Source organism: Filicampus tigris, chromosome 4, assembly GCF_054856515.1.
Source record: "Filicampus tigris isolate MCC_2025a chromosome 4, RoL_Ftig_1.0, whole genome shotgun sequence".
Lineage (NCBI taxonomy): Eukaryota > Metazoa > Chordata > Actinopteri > Syngnathiformes > Syngnathidae > Filicampus > Filicampus tigris.
This window is the reverse complement of record NC_141220.1, coordinates 17,769,373-17,785,466: the sequence shown is the minus strand read 5'-3', so window position 1 is coordinate 17,785,466 and position 16,094 is coordinate 17,769,373. Positions and strand designations below refer to the sequence as shown.

Below are 16,094 nucleotides of genomic sequence, written 5' to 3'. Positions count from 1 at the left end.
CACTGATGCTTCCTCTTATGAAAAGGCCCATGAGAGGAGGCGTGCTATCACACCAACATGACTGCTCTTTCTCACAGCACAACCAGTCATTTTCATTTTATTTATGAACATGTCTTTTGAACAGAATGACAAAATATGACGTACCTTTGAACAATGTAACAATGAACAGGTAATACTTAAGTGCCCTATAATCTGACGTGTGCAATACAATGTTGACCAAAAAAAGCAATATGGAGGAAAAAAAACAATTGTTTAAATGGAGCTTATTCTATGTAAAGTGGCCGATGTTGAAAAAAAAATCTCACAATGTGACATTTGTCTTGAAAAATGTAAAGGGAGGCCTGCTCTCATCCTTTTCATTTCCTTTTTTTTTTCATCCAAACCAAAATAATTGTCACATCAGGTTGGATGACATGACTGGTCAGCACAGAATAAGAGACAGCAACGAAATCAAAAGCATTTTCCATACAAAATGTTTCTATGTCAACAATACAAAAGGCACAAACAGCAGAAGCCAAGTGAGGAAAAACCTGTTGGCACCTAATTAAATGGGCGAAACCAACATTTGTATCTTTCAAAGACAATAGCGGTATCCAGAGAGTGGGGAGGTATCATCTAAAAAGAAGAAATGTGCCACTAAAAGACTTCAGCCAAAAAACAACGTTTTCATCTGAAATTGAAAAACAGGTAAACAACTTCACTCGCAAACAAAACACAGCATGCAAGACTGAACAGACACTCTGCACTGCCATCTTGAGGACATGGAATGAAACTAGATCAGCAATGGCAGCCCAAGTAAACAATCCCGGCAGCTACTAATGTCCAATGGTTGGAAATGTCTTTTTTGTCTGTGAAAAAAACACTTAAGTCTAGAATGCACTGGCAAAACCATCAACACACACATCAGGTGCCCTGGCCCAACGCCAAAATGTTTTTTTTTTAACAGGTTGTCAACAAAAGTTGTTTTAAAGTCCATTTAAATAATAATAATTATTATTATTATTTGGTCCGAGGGCGCCGGGAAATGTTCCACACACGCATGCATCAGGGGCCCTGACCTGGCCACAAAATACCAAACTGCTATTTTAAGAGTGGTCAATTCACAAAAAAAAAAAAAAAAATTTGAACATTTACCCTAACCCTATTTGAATAAAACAAAGAGTTGTTTGCGCCAGAATGCAATACATTTTCAAGGCAATTTTGTAATAGTTGTCAAAAAAATAGGCGATTAAGAGGTATTTTCAAGTGTGGCATGCTGAATGTGTGTGGTAATGACAACATTTTTCAACATTTAATATATACAGATATTAATATACAGTTCCTCATATTTTTTATGTAGATGTAGGTTGGTGTGTATACACATGTGTATATACACATGTTACTGCGTATATCTACATAGGTTTGATTCTAAATGTTTGCCGTCAATGTTATACATTAATGGCCACATTATGCCGCCGCCCCTGTGTGACCTATATCTTTGCTACTGTAACAATGAAAATTTCCCCACTGTGGGATCAATAAAGGCATTCTTATTCTTATTCTTAGATGCATCTCAACAAATTAGAATATCATAGAAAAAGTTGTATTTAATAATATTTATTTTAGGTGTTCAAAAACTGTAAATCATAAATACTTTTCAGAAGGGCCCAAAAACAAACTGGAATATTACATAAGAAATAAACAATTATTTTTTTTAAAGGAATTAAGTAGGATAATGTCTATTTAAAAATCATTAAGATATAATAAAATTATAAATATAATCATGAAATATTTCATTCTGTGTGCAGTGAATCCGTATCATATATTAGGTTCACTTTTTGAATTGCACAAAATGAAATTTTCCATAATATTCGAATGGATTGAGATGCACATGTACATATAAAACGCTACAGCCACAACTGAGAAATACTGATTTGGACAGCCATCTTAAGACAAGTTGTATTATATAAACACAAGTGCAATGTAAAACATAAAAAAGGGAAAAAGGCAGGAATACTGTGATATTTTGGTCCAGAAGTTGATTGGTCCAGCTACAATGCAAAGCAAACTGTCTGTATCAAAGCACATTCTTGTTCTGTGCCGTCTGACCAGCCGGGATGGCGTTCAGTTATCCTCCTCGTCATCACTGACGAAGCTGCGTCCGTCCTGAGACGTCTCCCTCTCCCGCAGGAAGGTCTGCCTGATGGCCTCCAGCTCGGTCAGCTCCAGGCGGACCTTCTCCAGGTGGAAGGAACGCCGGTTCTGGATTTGCCTCATTGGGAACGGGTTCATGTCCACAAAAGCGATGTTCATTAGCTTCCTAAAAAAAACAAAAAAAAAGTGGTACCTCAATTTACAGAACGATTCTTTGTCTTGAGTTGCGAGCAGAAATTTGAGTTACCGTGGCATTACCAAGGACGTGGATTAAAAAAAAAAAAATCTCACGGCCCAAAGAAGCCACTGCCCGGCCGATTCGCAATGTACGCTATACATCGACTTATTTTCTTTTTTCCATAAATACCGGTTAACCTTCATGTTGATGCCGTGTGACCTCGCAGCCCCCAAAGGCAAGCGACGAATGTCAAAACCCGGAAATATATTTGCCAACACAATGGAGAGGTGGCCAGCACACACCCACATATCAGGAACTAACCAATCAGAGGAAAGCTGAGAACCGAGACCCAATTGGAGCAAGCATTTACAGATTGAATATTTTTCAATATGAATGAGAAAAAGAACCATTCAAAATCTGTTATTTCTAACAAAAGAAAATAGTTAGAAAAAGGGCATCCTGCTCGTTTCCGAACCAAATTATCTTGCAAATCCGGTAAAAGGATGTCAAACATAAAAGCACTTAAAGAAACTGGCAAGCAGGCCCACTAGTTGAAACACGGCATCCTGATTAATTTTGCGTTTGTGGAATATAAATTAAGCAGCAAAATGCACTCGTTTTTAGGCATCTCTGGGGGCGGCCATTTTGCCTTCTGTCGACTGAAAATGACATCACAACTGCTCACAACGACCAATCACGGCTGACCCGTTGCCTGAATCTGAGCCGTAATTGGTCGTTGTGAGCAGTTGTGATGTCATTTTCAGTCGACAGAAGACAAAATGGCTGCCCCCAGAGATAAAAAAAAATTGTGGATTAACACTTATTCCACGAACGCAATATTTATCAGAATGCCCTGTTTCAACTAGTGGTCTTGCATAGAACATATTCTTGAAAAAAAAAAATGTTTGCGTTGACTTCCACTTTAAATACTGAATGTAGAGTATTCCCTTACCTGGAATCAAGGATTGTGCGAGTGAAATATCGGAGATATTTGAAGATAGTGGTGGAATCTTGCAACTTCAAAAACTCATCCTCCTTGTATTTGAAGAGAGCAAGAGCGAAGCGAAACATGATCTGTGGAGGAAAGTTGGCAAATCAATTCAACAAGACAACTGTAGGTAGTCATACTTACACGTAAGACGGGTAATTAAACGGAATACTTGCTCTGAACATAACTGAACACAAACTACAACCACAATAATAAACACATCTTTCAATAAAAACTTTTATGAGTGTCAAAAGGAAGCATGGGAGGGAGCACGAATGCTGCCGGATTCACCACCAAAAGGTCTGCGCCTAATTTGGTGGGCCATCTGACCTTAGGACCTTCGTAGAGGAAGGCGTCCCAGATCTTGAATAGGATGTCGCTGACCACGCTGTCCACAAACACCACCAGGAACCAATTGAAGGTGATGAGAGAGAAGTCCACCTTGTGCTGCTCAAAGTGGGCATGCAGTCGCGGCAACTTCTCGCTCATCAGGTCCTTGAATACACGCTGGTCCACCTGCGCAGACGCCGTAATCACCATTCCTTATGACGATTGAATTAGGGCTGCGCAATTTTGATAAAAAGTAAAGACTTTCGTTTTGTCCTCAATATTGCGATTTAATAGGCAATCATTTTTTTAAGGTCCTCTTCCTATGTATTTTTTTAACAAACACATGAAATAAATTAATCTGTATTGTAATGAACAATATCAGATTGATGATCCATAAATGTTTTTGTTTTATCGTTTCGGCTTACACAAAAATAAAGGCAAATGAACTATGAATATGAAAGACAGTTTTTTTTTTTTTAAATCTAATTCAATTAGAGATGTTATCTTACTAAACATTGACTTGCAGTCTTGTAAGCGATCATTACAACTTAACAAAATTCTACCAAAACAAGCTTTGTGATGGCTTGCCCTTTCCTACCATCACATCGACTCACCCTCCTTTTTTCTTACCTGCGAGCCAAGCAGAGTCTTGGTGTAGTAATCTCTTGGCATAAACACCTCCACAATGGCTATGAGGCTCCAAAAGGCATCTTCTTGGTCCAGATAGAGCAACGCAATAGCTGCCAGCCTTGAGAAAAATGAATAAATAAAAGACGAAAAGTTAGATCAGCATGACATCATTTCAATTGTTAGTTGGAGAGCAAAAATATTTATCAGCTGGAAAATATGAAATATATGTGTCATAAAATCTTCTAATTAATATGGAAACAAAATTTAAAGTATATTTTCAATCAATCAATCAAACCACCTTATTGGTCCCAGAGGGGCAATTTATAAGGCATAACTAGCAGAATTGTAGGACAACACAACACAACATCATAAAAAACATACATCAATTAAGGTAATAAAATGAAAATAGATATATTTTGATTGAAAGTCTGCTCTAGTAGCTTTCTTTGATCCTTCAGTATGATTATTTTGCAGCTTTTGATCCGACGTGAGCATTTGAGAAGATTTTCTGCTGATTTCCGGTGTCTATTGCATATAGTATTTTGTGTTTTAATTTCTTGCTTTTACTTGTTATATTATTGCTGTTTTGGTGTCGCAAAATGCTTTGTTACAGCTGTAGCTGTTATAAAATGCACTATAAAAGTAGAGTTGCATTGTATTGTATAAAACACAACAGTTGAACAGTACACCAAAGACATACAAACTAATATGGTATTTGAATTTGGCTTCTCAAAGTGTGCACATTATTTTGGATTTCTCAAATGAGCCGTGGAGCAACTTTAGTAGTAACAGTAGTAAAACTACGTAAAAGTCCGTCTTTGCGACAGTGACTCTCCTCTAAGTTTGGCCGCACAGTGAGCAAAGGTCAGCTGCTACAGGAAGTAAATAAGACTGAGTTAACTGAGTCGATTTTTTTGGGTGTGTTTTAAAATTGAAATCAATCTCCATAGTTAATGCTTTAACAGCCCTATGTATAAATTAATCTAAAAACAATAATAATGAACAATTCCCAAGTAATCCCTCCTCCATCTGGGTTGTGACTGAAGACCGAAGTACCTGTTTAGTCCCTGGCAGTAGCCTATGTCAGGATTCCTCCAGGAGAAAGCCACCAGAACATTCCTGAGATTCTGGATGCCGATCGCACTTGGAGAAGAGTAGTGCTTGTTGTTGGGTAAAGTACGCAATAAGTCCAGCTCAATTTGCTTGGAAGCAGGGTTGGGCTTGTCCCGGGCCACGTTGAGTAAAGTCTCATAATAATCAGCCGGCAAGTGATCCCGGAACTTCTTGACGTGGATGGAGACGCACCAGCGCCACAACTGAGAGCGATGCTCATGGGGAATACCGCAGCGGATCAGCGCCTTGAGCTCAGGGGAGCGCACCAAATTCCGGTTCATGGTGCCAGCCAGATAGTTCTCCCACTTGACGCCGACCGACACCTCCTGATCCGTCATGGAGAGGGACTTGAGCTCCAAGGCTCTCACTTTGGCGACTAGGCGCTCCTCTTCTTCCTCCTCCTCGGGCAACGTCTTGAAGCCGTACACGTCATACTCACTGTTAATGACATCACAAAGGACAGGTGGCATTCATCAGAGGTGAGAGACTTAACTTATAGCATACACACGTGGACAAAATTGTTGGTAGCCCTCTGTTAATGAAAGAAAAAAATCACAGTAGTCAAAGAAGCAACTTGATTCTCTGACAAAAGTAATAATGAATGAAAATCAACCAATGAAAATCAACGATTTTTGTAACTGACTTCTGGACCTGTCAGCAGGTATTTTTGCCCACTGTTTTTTTTTTCCTGAATGAAACGTGCAACTGTAATCACAGAAACATCAAGCTGCTTGGAGATGGTCTTATAGACCTTACCGTTCATTTTCTCTCTAATCTCCTGAGAAGACTCTCTGCTTTGCTTCATCCGGCACATAATTAGTGTGCTACACACCATGTCACCAAACAACACTGTGTACTTGTCACCCTTTAAAGGGGAAGTCAAACCCAAAATTTTCTTTACGAGTTAAAACATGGACTTGTGATTGATATTGTGTTTGTAGAATATGAGTTAAGCAGCAAAATCCACACGTTTTCAGCCATCTCAGGGGACGGCCATTTTGTCACTTTTGTTTAGACTAGTGAAGGCGCACAGAACATATTATTGCAAATAATTATTTTGGGTTGACTTCCCCTTTAAATAGGCCAAACAATTTGATTGAAGACACCTCTTTGAAGCTAATTAGAGGACACATCTTGGTTCAACATGTCCCTATTGTCAAATTATTGTCAATCTTTTTCTAGGGTTACCATCCTCTTCTTTGGGTCTGTTTCATAGGTTTGTTTGTCATTTCAAATTTTACAAGGGCATATCAATAAATTAGAATCTCATAAAATGAATAAATAATTTATTAATTACATTAATTTTTTTTTAAAAGTTAATTTATCTTAGTAGTTCAATTTAAAAAGTGAAACTTATACTATGCAGATTCATCAAAGAAACTTTTCAGAATTTCTTTTTTTTAATATTAAAATTCTTACAGAGCTTTCTGATGTAACATTCTAATTTCTTGAATTGGTGAATTTGGATTTTGGTGAGTTATAAGCCTAGATAATAAAAACAAAAAAAAAATCCATCCATCCAACAAATAAATAAAATCATTAAATATTTCACTCAGTGTGTAGTGAGTTCATACTATACCTGTATATGAGTCTGACATTTTGAATTGCACTACTGAAATGAATGACATTTTCCACAATATCAGAATGTATTGAGAAGCGCCTTTATATTACAATGCCGTGTGCGAAGTATTATGTATTCTGTGGGAGCGTTTCAACGTCTTTGTATTTGATACCTGACAGTGTTTGGTCTAAAGACAGGGTGCTCTTCCTGCTCGGAGCTGTCCAACTGCAGAGCATCCTCCAACAATCTGGAGATGACTTCCCCGGCAGGACTCTGCTCCGAAGACAAGCACACGGGGTTCTTCACCTCCTGTAGCAGCACCAGATACTTACTCTCCACCTGACACAGCTTGGCCTCCAGCGCTGTGTACTACAGGGGGAAAAAAAAAGAAATAAAAAAAAAAAAAGAAGAAGTCATGCTGGACTTCCCCTAAGAATGATTCAGACTTCCTGTTTCTTCCAGAACCAACACACTGTACCTTTGCTTCCAATGCTTTCTCACGACTTTCAGCATTTCTGCGCAACACTGTCAGCTCCAGGATCTCTTTGTTTAAGAACTTGTTTTGGGTTTTATAGCCTTGAAGACTGTCCTGAAAGTGAAATGCAGAATACGAGCAGATATGAGTATAAACAATAAAATATAAATAAAATAAAACCCACCTCTATTGTGCTAAGACACCCATTTTACATTCGAAAAATATTGCTTTTTGTGAAACCGGTCCAAGGCACAAAAAACACTGGGGACCGCGAAGCAATAGTGTGCAGACTGTGGTACCTTGAGGATATCCAGTTCCTGCTGGTCTGGCCCGGGAGGCGGTAAACCATCATTTGGAGTCCCGCTCAGCTCAGAGCTCTGCTGCGACAGTTTCATGATGACTTCATCTTTGGCCTGGATGGTCTCCATCAGCATGCCCAGCTGGTCATTTATCTCCCCGACCTTGATTTTCAGACCTTTCAGCTCTTGTTGGAGGCTCTCCTTCTCCAAAGCCAGACGCTCCATGTGGCCACACAGGGACTGGATCTGTCCATCTCGTTCCTGAACCTGGGCCCCTAAACGTGCAACCTCCTCTGGGGTTACCACTGGATAGTGAGTCTGGTCAGATTCTGTGGATGAGGAGTCTGGAGGTGGGAGTGGACGATGTGCTGGCTGGCGATCACTCTGGGATGTTCTTAAGGTCTGCTGCAAAAGCCTCACCAGCTCCTGATGAAATGATTTTGTCATTTTTTTTTTTTTTTTTTACTAACACAACATCAGGCAAAGATGTTGACACGTGAAAATGTCATTAAAGACACAAACATACAATTAAAAGTACAATGATTACCAGCGGAATGTGAAAAAGTGTATGACGTGTTATGTCACACCGCTGCCCCTTTGATTAATTTGTTAATGGCATGTTTGAGCAATGTCATATACTATGGATTTTTTTGCTCTAATTTAATACAAATTCACTTTTTCCATTTTTAGGAGAGAAAATACAAACGTGTTCTAGGATTGCATCCAATTTTGCCTGCTCAGCCCAAAGTACACTTGGAAGTAGTTTTCAATGATCTGTAGCTCACAGATGAGCCTAAACTCCTCGAGATCCTGAAGTGCCATTAGAATTTGAAAAACCCATACACTCCTTTTTTATACCCCCCCCCCTCCAAACAAAAAAATGTTTGTTGACCCATCAAGCAGCTCTATGTTACCGAAGCAAGGTTGATTTCATCGTTTCTACCTTCTGACTGGCCAGCTCCTCCTTGAGTGTGGCTTGTTCCTGTTGCATGCGACACACTTCCTCCTGCTGGTTTTGGAGACGAAGTTGCATCTCCAAAGCTTTGCCGTTAAACTCCGCCGGGAAGCTCTCGGCGGCATTGCGGCCAAACTTCCCGGGGCCCATCATGTCTCGGAGCAGAGGCCTCTTGTGCCTCGATGAATTGCGCACAAAGTCAAACGCCGATCCAAAGGAGTCTGAGGGACAAGGATTCCGTTACTCGTTTTCGTTACATTGACGTCATGAAAACGAAGCAAAGAGAAGTATCGTCGCGAAGTATGGGGGCTTGGACGTACGCCTGTGAGCGTCTGGATGATGTTTGTGATCGGAGAAGTCTTTGGGTGGAGCATCCACCAGCTCCCAATCATCTGCACTGCTGTTGTTGCCGGTGTAAAACACACTGCGTCTGCTCTCGCCTCCCCGACCCGGTCGCAGATATGACATGGAGTTCCTAAATGGACACAAACTAGTCAGCAGAGAGCTTTGCCTGACTCACTCTTGACAAAGAAAACACTGTGAGGTCATCTGATTTAATAAAGATTTAACAAGCAAAGTTGCCTGTTTAGGAAAAACACCACAAGATACATCACGACAGATGAGTTTTTTTTAATATCGGTGTGACAGCACAAATATGCTCTTCGCATGCCAGATATCTGTCATTTTAGTTGTTGAATCATGTTGTCTGCCACAGAAGGGGAACCATTCACGTCTGTGTCCGATAACAACAAGGGAGTGTAACAATTTCCTCTCTTGCAATCCACCTTAGAAAGAAATGAGGGGGGATTGCCTTTCCTCCTCACACCCAACTTGTTCTGCCTGTTTAGCAGGGACTTAGATATATGTTTACTGACCAGATTAAGCATCTATGCATTTCCATCCACACATTTTAAAGAGGTTTAGAATTATTACAACACACTTTTAAAAAAACATTGAAAATGTATTTGAACGCAAAAAAGTTTTCAATAAACAGCAGCTATGGCTCACTTTATCAACATACAAAGGCACTACAGTAAATAAAGATGCTTTAAATACTCATAAAAAGTGCAGACCTGATCAATCGATATTAGTACTTTTAAAATCGACCGTTTTTTCCCACACTATCACATTACAACATAATACAAATATGACATTGAAAAACACCCCCCAGATGTTTTTTTAATAAATTTTTACCGATTTTCCACTGTGTTGTAAAGTTAAATACTAAAGGACAAAGTAACGTAAAACAGTTCAATGTTCTTCCTGTAATTCAGATTTGCATTGTTGTAAGAGTTAAAGGAACCATAAAAAATTTTTTTTATTCATTACGTATATATTGTAAATCAACTGGCCAATTAATCGGTTGTAGAATTTTATTCCCCAAATCGGAATCTGCGTCAAAAAAAAAAAAATCCATATTGATTGGGCCCTACTCTTTAAAATTAATAACTGTAAACCGCAGCTACCTACAATAAAGCATGGGTTTATGCAATACACAAATAAGTGCGTTCCACACAAAAATCTGCAATGCAGGAGGGCCGCGGGAGGTGAAACGAGATATAGCACTGTACAAAAGGGACCGACCTGAGCTCTGTACCAAAGTTCTTGAGCGAGAAATTGAGGGTATTTGCGGAAGTGGACGTCCCTCTGGCCGATTGGATCCCAACCGCTCCATCGCCTTCCGTCTCGGACTCCAAGGCAAAATCACTGCGGACCTTCTCCATGCTGTCGCTGAGCTTCTCAAAGAGGAACGCATCTGGAATTTACAGTAATAACATAATACAGTACTATTAAATGAAGACCGCCACTGCTCATGTGCACACTACACTCAGCGGATACAAATGCATCATTCAGCGAGTTGATTCTAATATTTTTCCCATTCTGATATCTTTAAATAAGATTAACAAAATATTAGAAACAGCTCTCGCTATGATGCAGTACAGTTCTACAACACTGCAACCCACAGCCATAATATGAATACATGAAATAACATTTTCAACAGTCAAAGAGTGACCATTATTTTTGTCAAGACTGAATTTTTCATATGGCTTATAGCCCACTAAATTGAGCCCGTGTACCAATTCTTTGCGTCGTGCTTTTGAACATTTTAGAATGTGATGAGCTTGGATGGATTCCCAGGAAAAGCACTGTTATTTCATCTCTGCTTTGCAAAGCACGAAAAAACACACAAAAATTAAAACACATTCACCACTTTGTCATTCCAAAACAGTTCAAAATAATCTCGCTAAAATGACAAATTAGTCGTGTGTTTTCATTAGTTGTGTCATAGAGGAATCACAAACAAAGATTAGTCAAAAGCTAACATCTTTGAATGTTGAACATTTTACAGCAGTTGGCGGCAGACTTTGAATGTTTGACTGACCTCGTGGGTCTTATCTACACCCCCCGCATACCATCACAGTACACTGGAGAGAAAAAAACAAACAAACACCAAAGACTTTTTAACACATTTTTTTGATTAAAGCCTTTGAACCACAGGTGTCAAACCCCAAGGCCCGCAGGCCAGATTCAGCCCTTCGCATCATTTTATATGACTCAAACGCTTGCCCCGATTTTTTCCAAAATGAGCCATAGAAATGATAATAACCAAATGCAGGGACATTTATGTAATTTGATGGGGGATTATAATCTTTCTAAAATTGATTTTAGTAGGTAAGGGACAAGAAGTGCTACAATTTATACAAAGACGGTGCAGCTCAGCTTGTGGCTAGCGCACGTCACGGCTAATGCAATGTTTGATGCCATTCTCATTTGAAAAGACATAACACCAACGTGAATACCAGTGCGGCACGAGGAGAAAGTAAGGCAGTACAAAAGTAACATCAAGCGGAATTTAAATGGCCTCTAAGGGGCTCTTTCGATTAAACAAAAGCAGTAACAAATGCCATTTTTGTTTCTTAAGAATAATTATACAGGCTGTGCAAAATGTTCTGCTGTACTTGTCTGTATCCTTTATTTCCTAAAAGGAAGACAAACTATTGGTGTTGCACTTTCCTGAAAAGATTTAAGATGTTGATATTTTAAATTAAATCTCGTCAACTATGTTCCCTTTTGGAATTTATTCACTTAATGTAATGTGAACCGAACCGTGACCTTATAACCAAACTACATAACAGTTTTATGGCGTACTGTTACACCCTTACAAATTATACATTTCGCCACAGTTGAGAATTTGAATTTATTGTTGAATTTAAAAAAAACACAAAAAGAGAAATAATTTACTTTTAAGATGATCAGAAAACATTTTGTTATTTCATAAGCCCGTCAATAAAATGGTATGTTCGTGCTACAACTTGTTTCCCTGAGGAGACAAGTCTTTTGTTCCTGATAATTAAAGTCGAATCCCTGGGTCTTATTTAAAAGAGCTCCAGATTTTTGGGGATAAATGCTTTAAGGGTTGTGTATAACAAAGGCAAGAATATTATTTATTTTTTGTTTTCGTATTTTATACGAAAATATATTTCTCAAGACAACATACATTTCTATGTTTGAGTTTTTTTAAAAAGGGAGGATTACGCCTAAGAATTTAATGTCAAGTTAAGAGGAAAAAAAAAATCAGTGAATAATTAGTTGCGATATGTTCTACTTTTGGAGAGTCATCAACAGGTATGAGAAATTGGGCATTCATGGTATGATGAAAAGGTTCGAGGGTACACTAGACAAAAAACGTTGGGTACCACTGAGTCTTGAACATGAATTTGAATTCTTGCCGTCTGACTTTGATCTGGGAAAAAAAAATCTCATATTTTTTTAATTGTAATCTAAAATCATGTATGACTTTTCATCTGTAAAATATGACACTCATAATATTGCTCTTCAAGAAACTTTTTTTTCTCAAAAATTGACGACTATCTGCAAAACGTACGTTATTCTTGTCAGGTATGCGATTACAATATCATGCTCAGCTTTTGTTTTTCTTCTTACTCCATAATTAAGTAAGATTCGGAATACAACAAAAACAAGGTATTCAAAGTTGTAATGCACTTTGTTAGGCACCAAAGAAAATGTAATGTGTTTTCAAATACACTTATTCAGGACAAATCCTTGCAATAGAAATTATGATGATGTGAAAATATCAACCCATCGAACTGGAATATTTCCTTTCGGTTGCGGATGGATACCATGCACATGCGTGTGTGTGTACCTTCGTACCATTGTCTTTGGCTACAAGTCCGCTGATGGGGTGGGCTAAGGTGGGCGAGCTCCAGCTGTCCCTCTGCCCGCAGCCTCTCGAGTTGCTGAACTCCCAGCGCTTCTGTTGGAGTTGCTTCAACCAGGAGTGCATCACCTGCTTGCTGGGAGCCTGGGGGTTGCAACCACACACAACCGACACACATAAACACTCTTAATATGGACACCCACTTGCGCCATTTACTGCTTCAACTGCATCATACTGATAGCTGCTTCAAAAAGTTAGACCTCACTGACCTCACTCACTGTTCCCCAACCTTTTCAACGCCCTGTACACAGAAATCTTCATACTAAATCTAAGTAGGAAGTGTTTATTTGTACATCCTCCGAAAATAGCCAAATCCAAATTTCTATCTCCCTGAAATTTCTCTTGTGGAAAAAACTGGCTTAGGACATATTTATTTTAAACCTTTAAACCTTTGTGAATTGAAAAAAACAAAACGCTTTTGCTACAAAAAAATTAATAAAGTTGGGGGTTTCCACTGATTCTAATACTTTTCTTTTTTTTTTTTTTTTTCTTAGTCCATCAATGAATTACAGTTTGCATTCATGGGAATGAGCACAGACGCTCCAGACCTCGCCTGGAGCCTTGCAATGTGTTTTCTATTGATTATTCCCACCATCTGTTTGAAAATGATGATGCAGTTGGTGCAAGTGTCACCAGGATCATGTGATGGCAATCACATGACACTTGGAAATGAGAAAACATTTTAACTGTCATCGTCATGCGTGTGAGTGGATCTATATTTTACTTGAGTGATCTGTTTTCTGATGACCTTTTTCCTTTTATTCCCTACTTTTGAAAACATGTATCTATACTTTGTACTTCCTACTTTGTCAAAATAGGATTGTTACTTTTTTTCTCCCATGGATGAAGACATGATATAAAAAATACAAATTAGTGAGAGGTAAAGTCAACAGAGGATGAGACTGATTCAGACATTGGGGGCTTGCTTATAAAGTGGGAAAAAAACAGGGACAGCAGCCACATGGAGGAATGTGAACCAGGGAACTGGAACAGAGAGGCAAGACAATCCCCATGCATGCCATTACCTAAGACAATAGTTTGATGCTGTCAGGCTTCGTGGCAAATACCTTGAAAAATAAATCTCGATCAAAATGAAAACGATCAAACGGTTATTGTACATAATTGACAGTAAAAATTCATTTTTTTTTTTACCTCAGTCTATCCTTATCTTACTTTACCGTACTTAAAAAGTGAGGAAAGAGTATGTGAGGACAAGCCTTAAGAATGTTTTCAAATCTCCTGACCCCAACCTGAAAGAGATCGTGTGTTATGACCTAGAGAGAGCTATTCACACCAGACATTCCAGGAATCTTGCTGAACTGCAACCGTTTTGTAAATATGAATGGTCCAAAATTCACCCTTTCTGCATGTCTGATCTGGGACTACAGGAAATGTTTGGTTGATGTTATTGCTGTCAAAGGAGGTGAGACCAGTTATTAAATCCAAGGGTTCATTCTGTGAGTACAGTACTTTTGCATCTAGTGTGCGCGATGTCCGTGTGTGCGTGTTGGTAAACAAACTAATCAGAACTAATGTGAAAATGCAGCTCCTTATTTTATCACAAAACTACTAAAACCCCAACGTGACAATAAAGCAGAGTCTGGATGGGTGTGTCAGTCGTGCAAAACTGAAAGGGAAGGATTCGGGTGGACATGACAGCAGCACTTCAACAAGTGGGGGGGCACACTTGCTTGAAAAGTTGATACCTTAAGTAAAAACTCCTTCCCGGCCGTGCTGATCTGAAAGTGTCCCTCTTCGGCCTCCACGTCGTAGCTGAAGCATGCATCACCAATTTCAATATGTCCAAGAGGCAAAGCGTCCTGGGGACTCTTGAAGTAATACAGATAACATTTCCTGGGATCGTACACGAACCACCTCGGTTTGTACCCCCTCAGGGGCCCCTTTCCGGACAGTTTGCTCAAGAAGCCGCACAGCTTGGATGTCTGCTCCTTCGCCGCCTCAACATCGACTCCTTCCGCAGCCTTGACGGAGGCTTCGAGCCGAGGAGCTGGGCCGGAGTTCGGATCGCCGCCATCCTCCTCTTCATGCATCTTTCCTCAAGTTTCTTCTTCGTGCAGCGTAGCGAATGCCCGCTCCAGTTTCCACCCGCATGACTGGCCGCCTCCGGGGCAAGGCACCATGGGAGTTGTAGTCGATTTTGGGAATGCGGAAGTGACTAGCGAGCCGCTGAGTGGCGCTGTTTGCCGCGATTAGTTTGCCCCAAAAACTCCAGATTATTCATCCATCCTGAATGTAAATTATTTAAATTGAAAGAAATGGCTATGCTGAGCCCCAAGACATCATGTTGGAGATGCAATGTAGCCTGTTGACAACATGACAACAACGGCATTAGATGGGTAGACAGTTGCCAATCATGCACTCAAGTAAGAGTACTGTGATTTCAGAATATGACTCGAGTAAAAGTAAAAAGTAACGGTCAAAAATAATTACTTGAATAAAAGTAGTGAGTATTTCATGAAAAAAAACCTACTTAAATAATGAGTACCGTAGGTTAACTGGTGAGTAACTTCTGATTTATCTATTTTTTAAGTGCATGAATGTAAATAGACAAAAATACATCATATGAAATGTGTAAATTCAAATATTGCCCTCCAATATCATTTTAAAACAATGGCTTGATTTTTTATATAAAATATTGTAACAAAGGCAAATTAAATTGAGTCACAAAAAATGTCCTTTGCACGTGTAACGCCAGAGAGGAATATGATTTACATAACTGTAGAGAGCTGGGCACTCGACCCTTTTTTGCCAGTCCGGCTGCGACGACCCCCCCGCCCTTATTCATAAAAATTATCACCCCCGCCCGTTCCGCCCCCGGCCCCAAAAAATAAAAAATGTCCGCGATTGACGCTGCCGCGGGAGAGATGCTAACGGCAGAGACTTTTTAAGGATCATTAGCTAGCTAATTTACTATTCGAACCCGCTGTGCACACGCTTCAAAATGCGCCACTAGTACTTTACTACTTACCCAATTGCGTGTACCCGGGGTTGGTTTTGTTGTATTGCATAATTATTTGGGTCCAACAGACGGCCAGAAGTCGCATTCAACAAGTTACTTATTTATTTTTCCACACTTCCCTTCGTTCACGGCCTTCAAAATAAAAGCATTCCAGCAAACCACTATGCACAGCAGATTTTCTCCGGCGTATTTCCGGAAGTAGGAAAGACGCC

At 39.5% G+C, this 16,094-nt stretch overlaps 1 protein-coding gene across 1 annotated transcript; it reads right to left on the bottom strand.

The window, feature by feature from the left end:
* Window positions 1-81: 81 nt before the first annotated feature.
* tbc1d2b (TBC1 domain family, member 2B) lies at window positions 82-15,145 on the bottom strand. The gene is made up of 13 exons (XM_086029435.1): window positions 14,609-15,145; window positions 12,836-12,986; window positions 10,247-10,418; window positions 8,983-9,137; window positions 8,651-8,883; window positions 7,708-8,133; window positions 7,412-7,522; window positions 7,106-7,302; window positions 5,316-5,810; window positions 4,260-4,377; window positions 3,630-3,815; window positions 3,264-3,385; window positions 82-2,299 (listed from the first exon to the last, which is right to left on the bottom strand). The coding sequence occupies exons 1-13, from the start codon at window positions 14,951-14,953 to the stop codon at window positions 2,104-2,106; spliced, it is 2,907 nt and encodes a 968-aa protein (XP_085885561.1). The 5' UTR covers window positions 14,954-15,145; the 3' UTR covers window positions 82-2,103.
* Window positions 15,146-16,094: the final 949 nt, after the last annotated feature.

Bases quoted from the DNA above. Each gene is read 5' to 3' on its own strand.
- tbc1d2b (XM_086029435.1), bottom strand. From the start codon at position 14,953: ATGCATGAAGAGGAGGATGGCGGCGATCCGAACTCCGGCCCAGCTCCT. The intron at 8,134-8,650 runs GTAGAAACGATG...TCATTTCATCAG, and splicing joins AGGAGCTGGCCAGTCAGAAG to GAGCTGGTGAGGCTTTTGCA. The intron at 4,378-5,315 runs GTACTTCGGTCT...ATTTTTCTCAAG, and splicing joins TACTGCCAGGGACTAAACAG to GCTGGCAGCTATTGCGTTGC.